Consider the following 16,869-nt stretch of genomic DNA (forward strand, 5'->3'; position numbering starts at 1 on the left):
CCAGGCCTGAAATTCTGCGCTCATGTCAGGCACCCCGGCCTAGCAGGGCCCCTTCAGATGGCAACCTCTTGCATGCCCATATTGAGCATGAGCTGGCACACAAGCAACATGTAGAAACACAGATACACCACAGCATAGGAAAGGATGACTACTGGGATGTGCATCAAGGCAGCTGCATGTGGGATGCACAAAGAAGTAGGCCAGATCGATCTAAAGCTGGCATGAGGAAGTGAAAGAGTCCCACAGGCTTAACAGTTCCACCTGATATTGTCAGTACCAAAACCGAACTCATGCTTCCTTCACCTACAAATCCTAACCTTTCTTCCTTTTGGCAATTTATTTCTGAAGGGAAAAACCACCCCCTTTCATTGATGGTTCTGTTCAATAACTTCCACATACTCCTGCTGATCCATCACCAGACCTAAGCACTAAAGTGCAGATAGCTAATGCTACCAGGGATGGTAAGCAGGCAGCTCCATTGTTCATCCAACTCCAAGTGAATCCCTTTGGAGGGATGCCATTCTTGAAAGTCACAAGACACTAGGAAGCAACCTTCCTCATGCATTTCCCATGGAGAAATGCTGGCTGCACCTTCCTGTCCAATGACATTCTTGCATGGGCACTAACAAGCTATCTCTGTCAAGTGACAGAGCTTAATCTCTGATCTAATCTCTGTCAGCCACTCAGCTGAGGCACACGACACAGCTTGTGCTGTATCAAAACGTTCCCGGTTCCCACAATTAAAGTAGGTAAGATGGGATGGGGCTCCCCAGTCTAACTCCTGTTTGGAATTTCGGGTACTCCAATATGCTTCCATTTGTTCTGCTGTGCCAAGAGGAATCACTAAGGCACTCCTGAAAACACTCTTTTCCTGCCAGAGGCAAGTCACTGAAGCTCCATTCTGCAAGCTCTGCAGACCTGCCATATTGTGGAAATGAGCTTTCCCACTTATTTCCATTTGCTTTGGAATCCATCAGCTTCCCATGCCATACATCCTGGTTTCCACAAGCGCATATTGGATACTGCCCAAGGCATCCTACTTTTTACTTCTAGAAGAGAATGTGTTGAAGACATCTTTAAAAACCCCTTTATTTATCAAAAAGTAGAAAGGATTCTTTTTCCAAAGGAGAGCCCGTTTGCTAGCAGTAAGGTTGAAATATATTTGGGTAAAGCTGGGGCATGTAGGTAGAAAATGAGGAGAAAAGCAAACTGCCCCAGAATCTTTGCACCTAAGGCAATGGGAGCCCACAGCTGACTGGCACTGCTGCACTTCTGTAGACACCAGAAAGTCTGCAGCCCTTGAGAGATCAGTATCATTTCACTTGTTTGCGGCAAGTCAGAGCAGTCTGCATCTACATTCCCAAGGAGTCTGCTGGCACCCCCACCAAAAGAGCTTAGCAAAATTGTAGACCAGCCTTCCTCACCCTGGCACCCTCCAGACCTGCTGGGATACAGTTTCCACCATCCCCAGTGATCTGGGGAGGATGTAAGCTGCTGGTCTATGCTGAGTTTCCACAGGCTCACTTTGAGGAGAAGCCCATAGAAGTTCCTGGCCAGAGCATTCCTGAGCATCTAGCCTTGAGCCTAAGCCTTTCTAAGTCACAGGCGATGGCTCCCTCTTCCTCAAGGATGTAGACCTCCTGCAAGCCCAACCTGCCCCAGTCAGATGCTTCTTTGGAATGCTTCCTGGAAAACCCTCTCAGTACTGCTCACCTTTCAATTCATGGATTCCCCTGATCGGCCCACAGGAAGAAGTTGCAGCGGGCACGGGGATCAGAGGGCTTCCCCAAAGGCTGGGCACAGACATAAAAACGTCGCCCACAGTTCGGCCCTTGTTTCTTCACCGTCCGCAGGACACAGGGCTCTCCATGGGCCTTGCACTGAGGTGGCTTAGCAGGACCTGACAAAAGGGTTTTCCATAGGGAAGCAGACTGCTTTGACCTGGAAGGAACCACACCTTCACCACTGTTCGTAGCTTCCCCACTGATCAGACCCGCAGCAGGCTCCTTTCCCAAACTCCTCAGATGTTCCTCACTCATGCCAGCAACTTTCTCTGACCTGCATTTGTTAACTGGCCTTTCTGTACTGACTGTTCCTTTCGCAGAATTCCTTTCTGCTGCCCTATGCATGAATGCTTGGCACCCGGCACCATCACTGTCCCTGAGGCTTCCAGCTTTGAAGAACCTGCGCAAATCCCCTTGTCCCTTTTGCAGCGGGCCAGTCCGTGCCTTCTTGGAGCTCCTCCCATAGAGGGGCTTGGCCTCTCTTTGCTTCTGGTCCTTCTCTGGCAAGCCAGTCCGATCCACTTTCACCAGGAAGCGGCTGAGCTTCTGCTGGGTACCGGCAAACTCAGGTAAAAACCGGGTGCAGAGGGGTGGACAGCAGGGAGCAGCCAGGCAGACACTTTTCAGCATTGCTTGTACAGGACAGTGGTCTGAGCCCCTCACTTCTGGCATGACCTGGGCTTCCACCAGCTCCAATGATACCAGAGTGCTATCTGCCAGGATGTAGTCAATCCGCGTGCCATAGTTGAGGTGTCGGGACCCCGTGACATTGCACCAGCAAGTGTAAGCCTCTTCCTGATTGGGGTGTAGAAAGCGAAATGTATCAACAAAGAGCTTCTTGTTCTGGAAATCCTTGCCTGGCTCCCAGAGAAAACTGTCCAGCCAAAGGCGCCCCGGATTTTTCTGAAAAGACTCCTGCACAAGATGATGCAAACATTAAAGAGAAAGAATCAAACCTCTTTAGCCTGAGAATCAAATTTCAGAGGAGGGGTAGGAGGGCTGCATGAAGTGGTGGGTGGGACAGCTGAAACACCAGCAGGCTTTCGCTTTACATCTCTTAATTCTGACAAGGAAGCCTTGGGAGAGGCATCACCACGTTCCAAAAGCCTTTCCCTGCACAAAGCTGGGAAAGCACCACATGGTGGTGGTGGTTACTAATAGTAGTAGTATTACGTTTCTATACCGTCCCATAGCTGAAGCACTCTGGGTGGTTTACAGTATTACATCCAATTTCAACCAGGCCTGACCTTGCTTAGCTTCCAAGTTTGGGCAGGGTCAGGCACTTCAGGCTACATGGAAGTGAGCTACATGGAACCATTGATCAATGGTTGGAGGAATGGTGTATGGGGCGTGGCTGCTCAGGAAACCCAAGAGGTCTAGACTAGAACACCAGAAGAGCTGAATCTGGCCCTCTGGGCAGAGGTTCTCCATCTCTGCATTAAAGATCTGCTGGCAGGTCAAGATAATATGCCCTTGAGTGTTCAGTGAGCTTCATTTTCTTTACCTAGTTGTAACCATAACAAAATCTCACAAGTCAGATTAGTATTAGCCCAAAAATTGCAGGTATAAGAAAAGCTTATCCTAAGGCCACCTAATGAGACCATAAAAGAGGCAATACTCTTACTGGAAGTGTCTAGTTTCGCAGCTCAGTCTCTTAAGATGTATTAGAATACCAGTTCTTTGTATTCCATATTTCCACAGATATGCAAAGATACACCTACAGTTACAGGATTTGATAATGAACACTGAACTGAGCAGCATCTCAAGAAAGCTATGGGGTTTTTTAATTGCTGCTTTCAAATCAGATTCACAGGTGGATACTACAGCCTGGAGTTTATAAGAACTAGGCAAGGCTGTCAAGGAGGGGACATTTTGAAGGTTGCCTATTCTTCAGGTTGCCATATGTCAGAGACAACCTGACTGCACATAACAACAGCAACCCGATGCATGTTATCAACAAGAAAATCCCATACCCAGAGGAGAGCTGGGATGATTCATTCTGATTCTGTTAGCTATGAAATGAAAGGAAAGGAAACAAATGAAACAACTCTGACCTTCCTCACCGTGTTTCTCACTGGAAGCTCAGTTTCCAAGGAGAAGCATGTCCATGTTCTGGTACCCTACTGGGTTCTGCCTGATGTGCTTCTTACTTATTTTTTATGTATTTATAAAGGCTGAAGTCCAGCCTTTCTATGATAAACATAACTCAAGGCAAGTTACTAAATTAAAAAATACAGCCCTGACAACAAATGGCTCCATAAATTTCATGTTATCAACAAAGTTAAATTGATCATTCCAGGTTGTACTGAACCAAATGAGTACATAGAGGTATGTATGTTTTATTTAGGTGGCATAACTGAATTTCTTTTTCCATCAAATTTGGAATTTTCCAGCCAGCCCTGCAGAGATACGAGCCGGACCTTCAATGGAAAGAAGAAACTAAGTCCCAGCTGAAATCTCACATGTTATTTCTTAAACCCATTGTTTTGTCCTTCCATCTCTGCTAATTTTCCTTGTAGTGAGGTGGGGTGGTGGAGGAACTTATCTAATTGCTCCAAACAGCTTAGCTTCCCTTGCTAGTTTTTTTTAAACCCCAATCACATGTTGTCCATGAACATGAAACTGGACATTCACAATGCAAGATTCATGTGCCCTACAACATGCATGGGTGGTGATGGTGGGAAATCTATCTATGTTTCCACGTCTCATTAAGTATGGGCTAAAGAGGGCTGAGCAACAATGAATGGCCAGCTCACCAGCTCTCCAGGGTCACAATGGTCAATGGGCTTGTGCGCAGTGTTGATGTCTCCCAGGATAACCACATGGCTACAAGAAAAAGAGGACATCTGCATTACTCCAAAACGAATAAGCAGACAGCAGCCTCAGTGCCCCAGAAAACTGAAAGCGACTTCTAACATTTCAGCAGCAGCACAAGAGGAAAATTTAACCCCAGTTGTAATCCTGGCCTACATGAATACAGGAGTGGGGAATATGCAGAATTCCAGATGCTGTTGGGCTTCAACTCCCACCAGCTTCAGCCAGCACAGCCAATCACGTGGCCTGAAGGGAGGTGCAGTCCAGTAACATCATTGTGCCACACACTCCCCATCCTTGCACAAGAAAATAGATGGACTGCTGGCTCAAATCAAATTACACCTTCAGTCCCTAAAGCTTAGTGCTATGCACTCTGATTAGCAATTGTTGCCCTGGGGCTCAAATGCCCAAAGGGGGGTGGTCTTGATCAGCTTCTACAAGCCAACAGAAATGAAGAATCTCTGGTTTGCAGACTGCATCTGGCCCCAGAATGTCCCAAGATTCATCCAAGGGGTGGGCTCAGCCTTTAAGCCCCCATCAGGTTGGAAGAATCCACACTCATCTCTGATTTCGCTTCAGGATCAGATTGCTAACAAACGAGCCAGGTATTTTGCATAAGGGTGGAAGTTAAACGACATCTTTTTCCCTCTCTCTACTGAACCTGCTTGCATCCTAAGTCCAGGAGGCTTTGGTTGCTGGTGAGCAACAACTGATTCTGGTTTCACTTGTGGCTGCCCATCCAGAGGTGAGGTGTTTTTGAAACTAAATCTTGGCAGCTTCATAGTCCAGGGATGGTGTGCAGGACCATCTGTTTGGCAGTTTGCTCTCTTTACTAGATCCCACGAAGCCACCAACTCTCACATAGTGGCTCAGGGGGGCACTGATGATTTCTCCAACAAGCGGGACAGCTGGATTTTTTGATAGCATTCATGGTCCAGCAAGCTCCTAACCCTTTGAGATTAGGAGAGCAGTGAAGAGCCAGGAGGTTAAAGCCCTGAGTAATTTGTAATGCAACACTGTCACAAAGCACGATGCATGTGTTCCAGGAGAGGCTAGGAATGATCAGGATTTCTAAAGTACAATCCATTTGTTCATTATTTTTTAACCAGGGAGAAGGATGTTGGCTTGGACAGGAAAGAGATGAAAGTCTGGATAATGTTTTAAAAATGCAATGATGAAACAATTTACAGTTAAACATGAACATTAAAGAAACAGCATCTATACAGCACTCTTTAGCATTCCCAAGCCTTTTCACAGCCATTTCCAGTCATTCTTACAACCCTGTAAACTGACAGGATTCTCTCCACTCTGGAGACCAGGGTACAGTGGAGAGGAGGGGTGTGGGAGGCTGCTTCATTTAAGGCAAAAATGAGGAGATTCACTGTTTGGCTATTTACCTTGCAATGTTAAAAGCACACTTAATAGGGATTAAGACCCTATTGAGTTCACTGGGGTGTATGTCAGATTAAAAATAAGCAGCACCTACCCTCCAGCTCTAAGGAGAGCCTCCGCCCGAGCCTGCAGAAGGTGAAAGAACCGCAACTTAAAGTCCCCACGTTCGGGCTTTTCCGGGTCAGCACGCGGGCAATACACATTGATGACTGTCAGAGTGGTCTCCCGCTGTTCTGAGGTGCTGCAGTGAAAGGACAAGCACACACACACAAGGAAGCTTTGGTTATCAAGTCTCAAGGTCCTGCTAGGCAAGAGATGAGGAGCTTGCAGAGGTCCTGCGTTTAGCCCTGCCTTTCTCTGGTGGGATAAGAGGAAATCCCACTCACTGATGTTAGATAAGGACAAGGGAGTCTGCTCACAGCAGTAAAGAGAGCTTCTTTTTTCCTTGCTCCCAGAGATTTTTCCAGGCAGAGGAAGGCAGGTGTAATCATTAAATGCTCCCAACAATACACAGCTTGATGCCACAAGGAAGCCTACGAAGAGGACATGAAACTAACAGTTCTCAATACATCATGCAGCAGCAAATTCCCTAAATTTTTGCAAGGAAGCTTTGCAAGGAAGTTCTCTCAGCTGCTCTGAAATAAGTTCAATAATTTTAGCTCTGATTACAAATGGGAAAGCTGAGAGTGAGGGGCTTGTTGAAGTACACCTAGTCACTGTTTGGCTGAGGTTACATTAAATTCAGGGATTTAACACTGTAAGACTATAACCCTGTGCAGACTAGCTTGGGAGTAAAACTCACTGAAAACAGTGGGAGCAATCTGCAAGTCAATATGTTTACAAGTATACTGCTAATTTTTATGCCTGGGGTTTCCTTGCATGATACCCATGGGTCTCACTATACCCACAACCACTTCTCTTAAGACTACCAAGCTCCTTACCTTCTCATATTTTATTTTACGCTAAGGAATTTTAACACTCTTTTTTACACTGTAAATCTGGCTTGCAGCAAAGCAGTGCACCAGCATCCTGCTCCATCTTTATTTGGGTTCAAAGGAACAGTTTTGTGTTTTGCAGCTCAAATTCTACTTCTGCCTCATACATAGGCTCTTGGGCTAGTTATTTTTTATCCAGCTTCACCAATTTGTCTTCTGAGAAGTGACTGGCTACGGCAGCCATTTTTATGAACAGGCAAGCCCACTTGCATGGCAGCCATTTTGTGAAAGGACCTACAACACTATATGTGCCCACCTGCTCTATGCTGTGTCAGCCACAGACCCTTTTTGCGGCATCCTCTCTCCCTCCCCAAATCCTGTCCTTACCAAATGCAGTGGCGAGTGATCATGGCCCGGCCCTCACTGTCCAGGGCCTGCAGCTCCTCGAGTGTGAAGTTGTCTGTGTTTCCGTAGCAACCGACAGCTCCATCATGCTTGGTGAACAGCCCAGACAGACCCTCCTCAGCTGCCTCTGGGGTGGCATCGGCCTTACAGAAAGTAGCAACACCTGGGGGACAAGTGGTTGTGAGAAAGGGGCCCTGGCTCTGGAACTAGGGAAAAGGCCTTTTGTTAAGATCTCAAATGAAGACAGAGGTGAGGAGATACACAGAACAACTGCTGGCCTTTCAGACACAGAAGCTCTGAAGAGAAGCTTGATCTGCAGGAATGAGGAAAAGGCATTCCTGAGGCATGGAGCCAACCATTTTTTGATCCCTGTTGCAGACAATGACACTGATCAAGGTACAGTTACAGGGATCAGCTGAGAAGCTGGTGGGCCGGGCTTGCCAGACTCCCTTGATAAAAGCACTCCATTACCTGAATAACCACTGCGGGTGCGACTGAAGCTGAAGTAAGAGTTATAGCCCTCCACTATAGCCAATGGCTCTTCCAGCAGGTCCCCTATGAACAAAGCAGAAATTTGGAAAATAATCAGGGTAGAGACATAGCTACAAGCCCCCTCCATTTCTCTTTAAAGCACAGCAGTTGGGGTTTTTTTACCACGCAAAAGAAACCTAGATTCATCCACTATGTTGTCAACTGGCATTGCATCTAGCTTATTCTGTTTGAGTGGGTGGGCACATTTGGAATTTGGCAGTGTCGTGGTGGCTCACAGCAGGGCTGCCACAAAGGGAGCCCTTTCCATAAAGAAGCTGCCATGCTAGACAGCTATTTTCCAAAAGCCAAACTGGGAAAACTAAAAAAATAGTAACTTGCTCAAAAATCTAAGTATAAAGCAGAGTAGGGTGTCATTTGCAAAGTACCAATACTGTGAAAGATCACTTTTTGACCAGATTCCTACTTAATTGCAAACTAGAATATGGACTGTTGAATCCTTGTTTACAGTTGTGGGTGAATCTAACTATGCGTTAACTTTGAGTTGCTAATCACAACAACCCAAGAAAGGAATCCATGGTTTGTTGTTAGGTTGTTAACTTTGGGTTTTCATGCACAAACCCCAAAACATGGGTTTGTTTTGCCAGGTTATGGAGGTGGTGGACAGAAATGGTTAAAAACCCCAGCCTATCTATGTGCCAGCATTCCTGACCATCAGCCACACTAGCAGGGATTAATGGGAAAAGAAGTTCATAATGTTGCCAATTGCAGCATCCCAAAACACCCCAAAAGTAATTGGCCAGAGGAAGGCCACATAGTAAAAACACCACAGTTATACTGTCCCAGAAGGGAGGGCAGATAAGAACAAAATGAACTTTGTGTAACCCACAGCTAACACGCTAGCCTGACCTCGCCTACAGTAATCAAAGGGACAGTGGAAACTGGTTCTAGCTGCCATGAAAGTTGCAAATGTGCAGGGAGTAAGAACATGGCAAGCCTGTGTGAATCTCGAGCAGATAAGAAATAGACATGGGAACTGTCTGGTCCTGACAGAAGAAAAGACTCTTTGAAGCTAACAGCACTGGGGGTGTGGCTACAATGAAGTATTGATGCATTAGAAGTGTATTAGGTGACCTAATTGGTTACCTAGGGGATTAAATGCATGTACCGGGGTGCAACTTTTGAGACACTGCCTTGGGCTGAATGTCCCCTTTTGTCTCCCTTTATTCTATAGTACACTAGAATAAAGCTGGTTTTGGTTCTAAGTCTCGTCTCAGGCTCCTTTTGACTCGGGTCTGGGGTCCACCTGGGTTTGCCCTAGCTGTTGACTGGGTGAGTTCGGTAACAACAATATGCAAAGGATATTTGTTAGAGAAAGCAGGTATTTGTCAAAGAAGGGGTAGGGAAACAGGTGCTTCCAAGTGTATTGGAGCATAATTCCCTTAATTCCATAATACTGGCTGCACTGGTTTGGGCTGAGGGAAGTCTGAAATGTCTGGAGAGTAAAATCCCAACAATCTACCAATGGTAGAAAATAAATCAATTTATAATAATTGGGTAGAGTTTGCTGGAACTTCTGTTGCCATTTTGCCTTCTAATTCCAAGGCAGATCTGCACTGCAAAGGCAGTTTGCATGGCTAAGAAATGCAGTACTGAAAGATAGGTTAAAGAAAAGCCAAAACCAAGTTTTGCCTTTGAACAACATGATAACTTTTGCATTAAATCTGTAGAAGCCTACCAATATTTTAATATTTCCACCAGAAAGATTTTTAAAAGATGGCAGATAAGAAAGAATTGTTCTTTTCTGATTCCTGCTCAGAAATGTAACATTTCTGTTACATCCAGGCTAAGGAAGAATACAGTTAATGGATTTAAGTGCTTCCAGAAGAGACAACTCTCACAGATATGAATCATGATAGTTAAATAAATTCTCTATGCCAACAGAGAAGAGATATTGTTCAGGCATATGGACTGCTATTTTTATTTTGCTCTGCTCTTGGTCTTCCCAATTTTCTCAGTATTACTGTTGTTGTTAGTAGCGAAGTTATGTCCGACCCATCGCGACCCCATGGACAACATTCCTCCAGGTCTTCCTGTCTTCCACCATCCCCTGGAGTCCACACAAACTCACACCAACTGCTTCAGTGACTCCATCTAGCCACCTCATTCTCCGCCGTCCCCTTCTTCTTTTGCCATCTATTGTTCTCAGCATTAGGCTCTTCTCCATGGAGTCCTTCCTTCTCATTAGGTGGCCAAAGTATTTGAGTTTCATCTTCAATATCTGGCCTTCTAAAGAGCAGTCAGGGTTGATCTCCTCTAGGACTGACTGGTTTGATCGCCTTGCAGTCCAGGGGACTCGCAGGAGTCTCCTCCAGCACCACAATTCAAAGGCCTCAATCCTTCGGCGTTCAGCCTTCCTTATGGTCCAGCTTTCACAGCCATACATTGCAACTGGGAAAACCATAGCCTTGACTATACACACTTTTGTTGGCAGGGTGATGTCTCTGCTTTTTAGTATGCTATCTAGATTTGCCATAGCTTTCCTCCCCAGGAGCAAGCATCCTTTAATTTCTTGGATGCAGTCCCCGTCTGCGGTGATCTTGTAGCCCAGGAAAATAAAATCTGTCACTGCCTCCATTTCTTCCCTATCTATTTGCCAGAAAGTGATAGGCCTGATCCCGTGATCTTAGTTTTCTTAATGTTGAGTTTCAAGCCAACTTTTGCGCTCTCCTCCTTCACCCGCATCAAGAGGCTCTTTAGTTCCTCTTCACTTTCTGCCATTAGAGTGGTATCATCTGCATATCTGAGGTTGTTGATATTTCTCCAGGCAGTCTTAATTCCAACTGGTGATTCGTCTAGCCCCACCTTTCTCATGATGTGCTCTGCATAGAAGTTAAATAGGCAGGGCGACAGTATACAGCCTTGCCGAACTCCTTTCTCAGTTTTGAACCAACCAGTGGTTCTGTGTCCAGTTCTCACTGTTGCTTCTTGACCCACATATAGGTTTCTCAAGAGATAAATAATATGGTCTGGTACTCCCATCTCTTTAAGAACTTGCCACAATTTGTTGTGATCCACACAATCAAAGACGTTAGCATAGTCAATGAAGCAGAAGATGTTTTTCTGGAACTCCCTAGCTTTCTCCATGATCCAGCGTATGTTGGCAATTTGATGTCTAGTTCCTCTGCCTCTCTGAAATCCTGCCTGTACTTCTGATAGTTCTCGGTCCACATACTGCTGGAGCCTAGCTTGTAGGATTTTGGGCATCACTTTGCTAGCATGTGAAATGAGTGCAATGGTGCAGTAGTCTGAACATTCTTTGGCATTGCCCTTCTTTGGGATGGGAATGCAAACTGACCTTTTCCAATCCTGCGGCCACTGTTGAGTTTTCCAAATTTGCTGGCATATTGAGTGTAGCACTTTTACTGCATCGTCTTTTAAGATTTTCGATAGCTCAGCTGGAATACTGTCACCTCCACTAGCTTTGTTGTTGCTCAGACTTCCTAAGACCCATTTGACTTCACATTCCAGGATGTCTGGCACAAGGTTCAGTGACCACCCCACTGTGGTTATCAGGGACGGTAAGCTCTTTCTTGCATAGTTCTTCTGTGTAATCTTGCCACCTCTTCTTAATCTCTTCTGCCTCTGTTAGGTCCCTGCCATTTTGGTCCTTTATCATGCCCATCTTTGCATGAAATGCTCCCTTCATATCTCCAATTTTCCTGAAGAGATCTCTGGTCCTCCCTATTCTATTGTTTTCCTCTATTTCTTTGCACTGTTCATTTAAGAAGGCATTCTTATCTCTTCTAGCTATTCTCTGGAATTCTGTATTCAATTGGGTGTATCTTTCTCTTTCTCCCTTGCCTTTCGCTTCCCTTCTTTCCACAGGTATTTGTAAAGCTTCCTCAGACAGCCATTTTGCTTTCTTGCATTTCTTTTTCTTTGGGATGGTTTTAGTTGCTACCTCTTGTACAATGTTGCAAACCTCCATCCATAGTTCTTCAGGTACTCTATCAGATCCAATTCCTTAAATCTATTTGTCACCTCTACTGTATATTCATCAGGGATATGATTTAGGTCATACCTGAGTGGCCAAGTGCTTTTCCCAACTTTCTTCAATTTAAGCCTCAATTTTGCAACAAGAAGCTCATGATCTGAGCCACAGTCAGCTCCTGGTCTAGTTTTTACTGACTGTATAGAGCTTTGCCATCTTTGACTGCAGAGCACATAGTCAATCTGATTTCTGTGTTGACCGTCTGGTGATGTCCATGTGTAGAGTCGTCTCTTGGGTTGTTGGAAAAGAGTGTTTGCTATGACCATCGTATTCTCTTGGCAAAATTCTACCAGCCTGTGTCCTGCTTCATTTTGTATTCCAAATCCAAACTTGCCTGTTATTCTGGTTATCTTTTGGCTTCCTACTTTAGCATTCCAATCCCCCATGATGATAAGGACATCATTTTTTGGTATTAATTCCAGAAGGTGTTGTAGGCCTTCACAGAACCGGTCAACTTCAGCCTCTTCAGCACCAGTGGTTGAGGCATAGACTTGGACTATTGTGATGTTGAAGGGGTTTTCCTTGGATTTGAACTGAGATCTTTCTGTCATTTTGGAGATTGTATCCCAGTACTGCTTTTCCTACTCTTTTATTGACTATGAAGGCCACTCCATTTCTTCTGAGGGATTCTTGCCCACAGTAGTAGTAGTATCTGAATTAAATTCACGCATTCCTGTCCATTTTAGTTCACTGATTTCTAAGATGTTGATTTTCAGCCTTGTTTGACCACGTCCAGCTTGCCTTGATTCATGGATCTTACATTCCAGGTTCCTATGGAGTATAGATCTTTGCAGCATCGGACTCTCCTTTCACCACCAGATACATCTGCAACTGAGTGTCCTTTCGGCTTTGACCCAGTCGCTTCATTCTTTCTGGCGCTACTAGTACTAGCCCTCCGCTCTTCCCCAGTAGCATATTGGACACCTTCCGACCTGAGGGGCTCATCTTCCGGCATCATATCTTTTTGCCTTTTGGTACTGTCCATGGGGTTTTCATGGCAAGGAAACTGGAGTGGGTTGCCATTTCCTTCTCCAGTGGATCACGTTTTGTCGGAGCTCTCTGCTATGACCTGCCCGTCTTGGGTGGCCCTGCATGGCATAGCTCATAGCTTCATTGAACTATGCAAGCCCCTTCGCCACAACAGGGCAGTGATCCATGAAGGAGTTCTCAGTATTGTTGGGAGCTAATTCATTGATTTTGGTCCAAAGATTGAATCTGTAGTCTATGTCTAGGAAATTTTAGCTCTCCCATAATTCCTGACCTTTAGGCATGCTGGCTAGTGCAGACAGGACTTGGAGTCTAACAGTAATTGAAGGACCACAATTCACAGCTCAACGTTATTTATATTAGGACCAACTAAGCCCGTGCAAGCTTTGAGGTGTTCCAGAACTCTTCCTCAAGCTTGATATACTAAGGGATGATATGAAAAGAAGTAGAACTTTTTAAAAGTCGGACAGGTGTAAACCTTTAAAACATTTATGGCTAGCGTCAACCCCCCGACCTCTTGCATTTTTGTTATACCAAATCGGCTGCTTAATTTTAGTCAGTGCTGCCTCGCAAAAGCCAAAATAAACTTTTATACATTCTTCAGGGGGAATAGAGCGCCTCTTAACCTGGCTTTGCGTCCTAAAACCAGCACCAGGGTCAGCCCTGCTCCACATTTATGCACGTGTTACTTTTGCTTCCCATTACTCACGGGTAATCTTGGTCTCCTGTAAACAGATGATGTCCGCTCCCAACAAATCCAACAGCTGCTTCAGCCCACCAGAGACCACCGCAGCCCGCAACCCGTTCACGTTCCAACTCAACAACTTCATCCCACCCAGGAACCATTCAAGCATCCATGAATGAAGAATGGGGGGGGGGGGGGTTCTAAACTTTATGTCATTTCCTGCCGCCAAATCGGCAACAAAGAGATAAACAAACCACTATCCCACGATTGTTCGCTTCCGGTTCATATCAAACTCGTCCATGTGCGGGACAAAAGGGGAAAGAGTACGCAAGACTGTAGCAGTTGAAATAGGTGACACACAGATTTCGGTGACAGACTCCATTTTCTTCCAATGATTTGAAATAAAAACACCCCCAAATAACTTTCTTCCCTCTGTAGCTGTGGAAACAGAAGTGGGGGAAAGAGGAAACCTTGATGGCTGATTATAAATTGTGCAGACGTCGAAGCATTGCACCAAACGGAATCATGCAGCTTTGCACTAGGGAACCAAAGGACGCCAGCCCTTTGACCAACAATAGGTTCTAGATATAGGGGCGAAGCGTGGAAAAGTGCGAACTGCCTTTCCGTGGTGTCCGCCTCGCCTCCTTGCCTAAACAGATGCTCAAGTTTTAAAGATCCACGGATAGAAAAATAATATATCTAACCAAGTTTCTCAACAATGTCGTATACGTGCGAGCTAGATTAGTTTCTCCTAATGTTGTGCAATAAATAAAATACGAATAAGCATTATACAAATAAAAATGACAGTAGTTGCAAAGAAGAACGAACCATCTTGTGTGAGGATTTTTGCTTTCTTTTACTCCTTGCATTCGATGAAATGGCCTCTAGTACAGAAGAGCCTATTGCCACAAATACACTAGGAGTCTTTAATATGCTACAGGTCTCTTAGGCACAATCTTAGTGCCTACAGTCCTACAACTCCCAGTATCCCCTATAAGTGTAGCTGGCTGTGGAATATTCATAGCTGTAGGACTTTTTCTTTTTGGGGAAGCATTCAGAAATCTTGCATACATAAACACAGTTATGGGGCTGCAAATTTACTCATACAGCAAGGGCTGGGAAGTTGAGCTATCAGGAAGAACCACTGCAAAGAATGCTCTGTATTTGCATACAGGAACATGCATGCTAATAGGATAGAATAATTGGAGTGAAAAACTCAGGTTAGGGTCAGGGTTCACAAATCTTGCATCCCTGGACAAGTGCAAGTTCTTGGAAATTGAATGGAGAAGACTGGAAGTTGAGCCATCAAGAAGAACCGCATGAGTGGGATTAACAAAATTTTCCAGTTTTTCTGCAACTAATGACTTTTGTCTAAAAAGTTTTACTTTTCCCTAACTGGAAAATGGGTATACCTTTACACCAATGGACAGTTCAATCATTAATCCTTTTTGTTGCTCAGCCTCTGAGCCCAGACTCTAAAGACAGTAGAAGTGGAGCCTGCCAGAAGATTCCGCACATACCTTCTGTTTTGTATTTTTATCTGTATTTTATTAACATTGTATTTTAAATGTTGTAATTAGTTTTTTATTGTATTTTGTCTGATGACTGTGAGCCACCCAGAGGAGCTGTGGCACAATTGGGCGGCATACAAATGTTTTAAATAAATAAATAGAAGCTCAGATGGATTCAGGACCATTCCATGAAAACATAGACACCCAGGTGTTTTTGGCTCCCACTTTTGGCAAGCTTGAAGGTTTGAACTGAGTGCTTAAGCCTCTTTCCTAGTATAGCCAAGGAGTGGTTACATGTGTCTTCATGGTTTGAAACTGGGCTAAACTCTCTACAACCTTAGGATGTCTGATTTTGTGAGAATGGAGGACTGCATCCCCTGATTGGCATGGCCAAAGGCAAAATAGGATGGTGGTAAGGGGGCAGGGCCAAAATACCAAAAATGTTAGCATGTTTTTAAACTTGCAGTTGCTACTGCCAGAAACTAAGCCTTAGGAAAGATTCTTCATCTGCTCAGAACTGGGGGAGTGGAGGGCCATGCAAAATCCAGGAATTCATCAAACCATCAACCTTGAAGTGGAACTGGTTATTACAGTTATAACCCACCACTTTTGCTCTTGCAAAAACACAAGGCTACATGATCATGCTCCTTCTCCCCCTTTTTATCCTCACAACAACCCTATGAACTTCCTCAGGCTAAGAGCTGGGGATTGGCCCTATGCTACCCAGTGAATTTCATGGCCAAGTGGGAACTGGCACCCAGATCTCCTGAGTTTCAGTCCAACACTCCAACCACTACACCCTGCTGGATCTCACAGTGGGTAAGGGCTGGGGCATGGCAAGCTAGAAAACCTCAGAGGGCTGGATTTGGCCTGAGGTTCTACATCTGTGCTTAAGAGTTTCTGCGATTCCCTCTCATCTTCTCCCAGTTCCTGTCCCCACCCTCACCCAGCTCTCCATGCAGTTTTACCCTGAGGGGCCCTTGCCCTGGTGTATCAGATGCCGTTGCCTGCATCTGTCAGGCACCACCAGCTTCTCCATCCCACCAAGCTTTACCTCTGTCTGCCAGGTTTCACCCCCTTAGGTCCCAGCATCTGAGCCAAAAGCATCTGACTTCCCTACAACCCTGACAAATGATTGGGTTTCCAGCATTTTTTAAAAGCAAACATGGAGGGCAAAGGTGAGATAAACTGAATATGGGGAGTAATATTGAAGAAAGAGTTCAAACTTCTTCCCCTCACCACCATGTTTTACTAATCAAAATCTCCTCTTTGCAAACTAATCACACTGACAAGGTGGGAGATAGGATGTGTACGGGAAAGGTCTGAATCCCCTCCTACCCCTCTGCCCCAGACAGTACTATCCAATCCAATCCAATCCCCACTCTCAACTGCTTTTAGCTTTGCAAAAGAAAGAAAATGAGAGGGGGGCAGAATATTCCAAGTAATGCATCTCCCCAAATTCTGGTTCATGCACTGAGACACTCCAGGAGGGTTGGACTGTAACTCCCAGCATCCCTTGACTGAGGCTGAAGGCAGCTGAAATCCAAAACCTTTGGAAGGCATCAGGGTGGGCACAACTGAAGTAAAATGGAATATGTTTTGTACTTAGAAAAACAAGACTTACCATCCCGCCTCACTGCCTTGCCATAAATAGATCAAGGATGCCTCGGTGTCTGGTGGTGAAGACCAAATGACCCCACTCCGTTAGTGGGTAACTGTCAAAGTGTAATCTCTGTGTTTTATAGGCTTGCTAAAGTGCCTCCCTAACCCTGTAAGTTCACACATGTAACCTTTTTGTTTACTTAACTTGGCC

At 45.1% G+C, this 16,869-nt stretch overlaps 2 protein-coding genes across 3 annotated transcripts in view; one reads left to right on the forward strand and one right to left on the reverse strand.

The window, feature by feature from the left end:
• Positions 1-1,092: 1,092 nt before the first annotated feature.
• APEX2 (apurinic/apyrimidinic endodeoxyribonuclease 2) lies at positions 1,093-13,747 on the reverse strand. 2 transcript variants are annotated; one of them, XM_044443486.1, is made up of 6 exons: positions 13,570-13,747; positions 7,802-7,885; positions 7,313-7,493; positions 6,085-6,231; positions 4,541-4,610; positions 1,093-2,579 (listed from the first exon to the last, which is right to left on the reverse strand). In XM_044443486.1, exons 1-6 carry the CDS (start codon positions 13,712-13,714, stop codon positions 1,722-1,724), a joined length of 1,485 nt encoding a protein of 494 aa, XP_044299421.1. In that variant the 5' UTR covers positions 13,715-13,747; the 3' UTR covers positions 1,093-1,721. The 2 variants fall into 2 exon arrangements, with proteins under 2 accessions (XP_044299421.1, XP_044299420.1); XM_044443485.1 differs by having other exon boundaries at positions 1,093-2,699.
• Positions 13,748-16,221: 2,474 nt separating this feature from the next.
• Positions 16,222-16,869, forward strand: part of PFKFB1 (6-phosphofructo-2-kinase/fructose-2,6-biphosphatase 1) — a 21,469-nt gene continuing 20,821 nt past the window's right edge. Inside the window, exon 1 of the mRNA XM_044443417.1 lies at positions 16,222-16,234. Coding sequence (XP_044299352.1) covers positions 16,222-16,234 — 13 coding nt within the window. The remainder of the gene's footprint in view (positions 16,235-16,869) is intronic.

Source organism: Varanus komodoensis, unplaced genomic scaffold (genome assembly GCF_004798865.1).
Source record: "Varanus komodoensis strain SLA01 unplaced genomic scaffold, ASM479886v1 scaffold42, whole genome shotgun sequence".
In the NCBI taxonomy this organism is placed as follows: Eukaryota; Metazoa; Chordata; class Lepidosauria; order Squamata; family Varanidae; genus Varanus; species Varanus komodoensis.

Excerpts from the sequence above, each read along its gene's own strand:
- APEX2 (XM_044443485.1), bottom strand. The coding sequence starts at position 13,714 with ATGCTTGAATGGTTCCTGGGTGGGATGAAGTTGTTGAGTTGGAACGTG. Across the intron at positions 6,232-7,312 it reads ATCACTCGCCACTGCATTTG|CACCTCAGAACAGCGGGAGA; the intron begins GTAAGGACAGGA and ends CTTTCACTGCAG. Across the intron at positions 2,700-4,540 it reads ATTGTGACCCTGGAGAGCTG|GAGTCTTTTCAGAAAAATCC; the intron begins GTGAGCTGGCCA and ends CATCTTGTGCAG.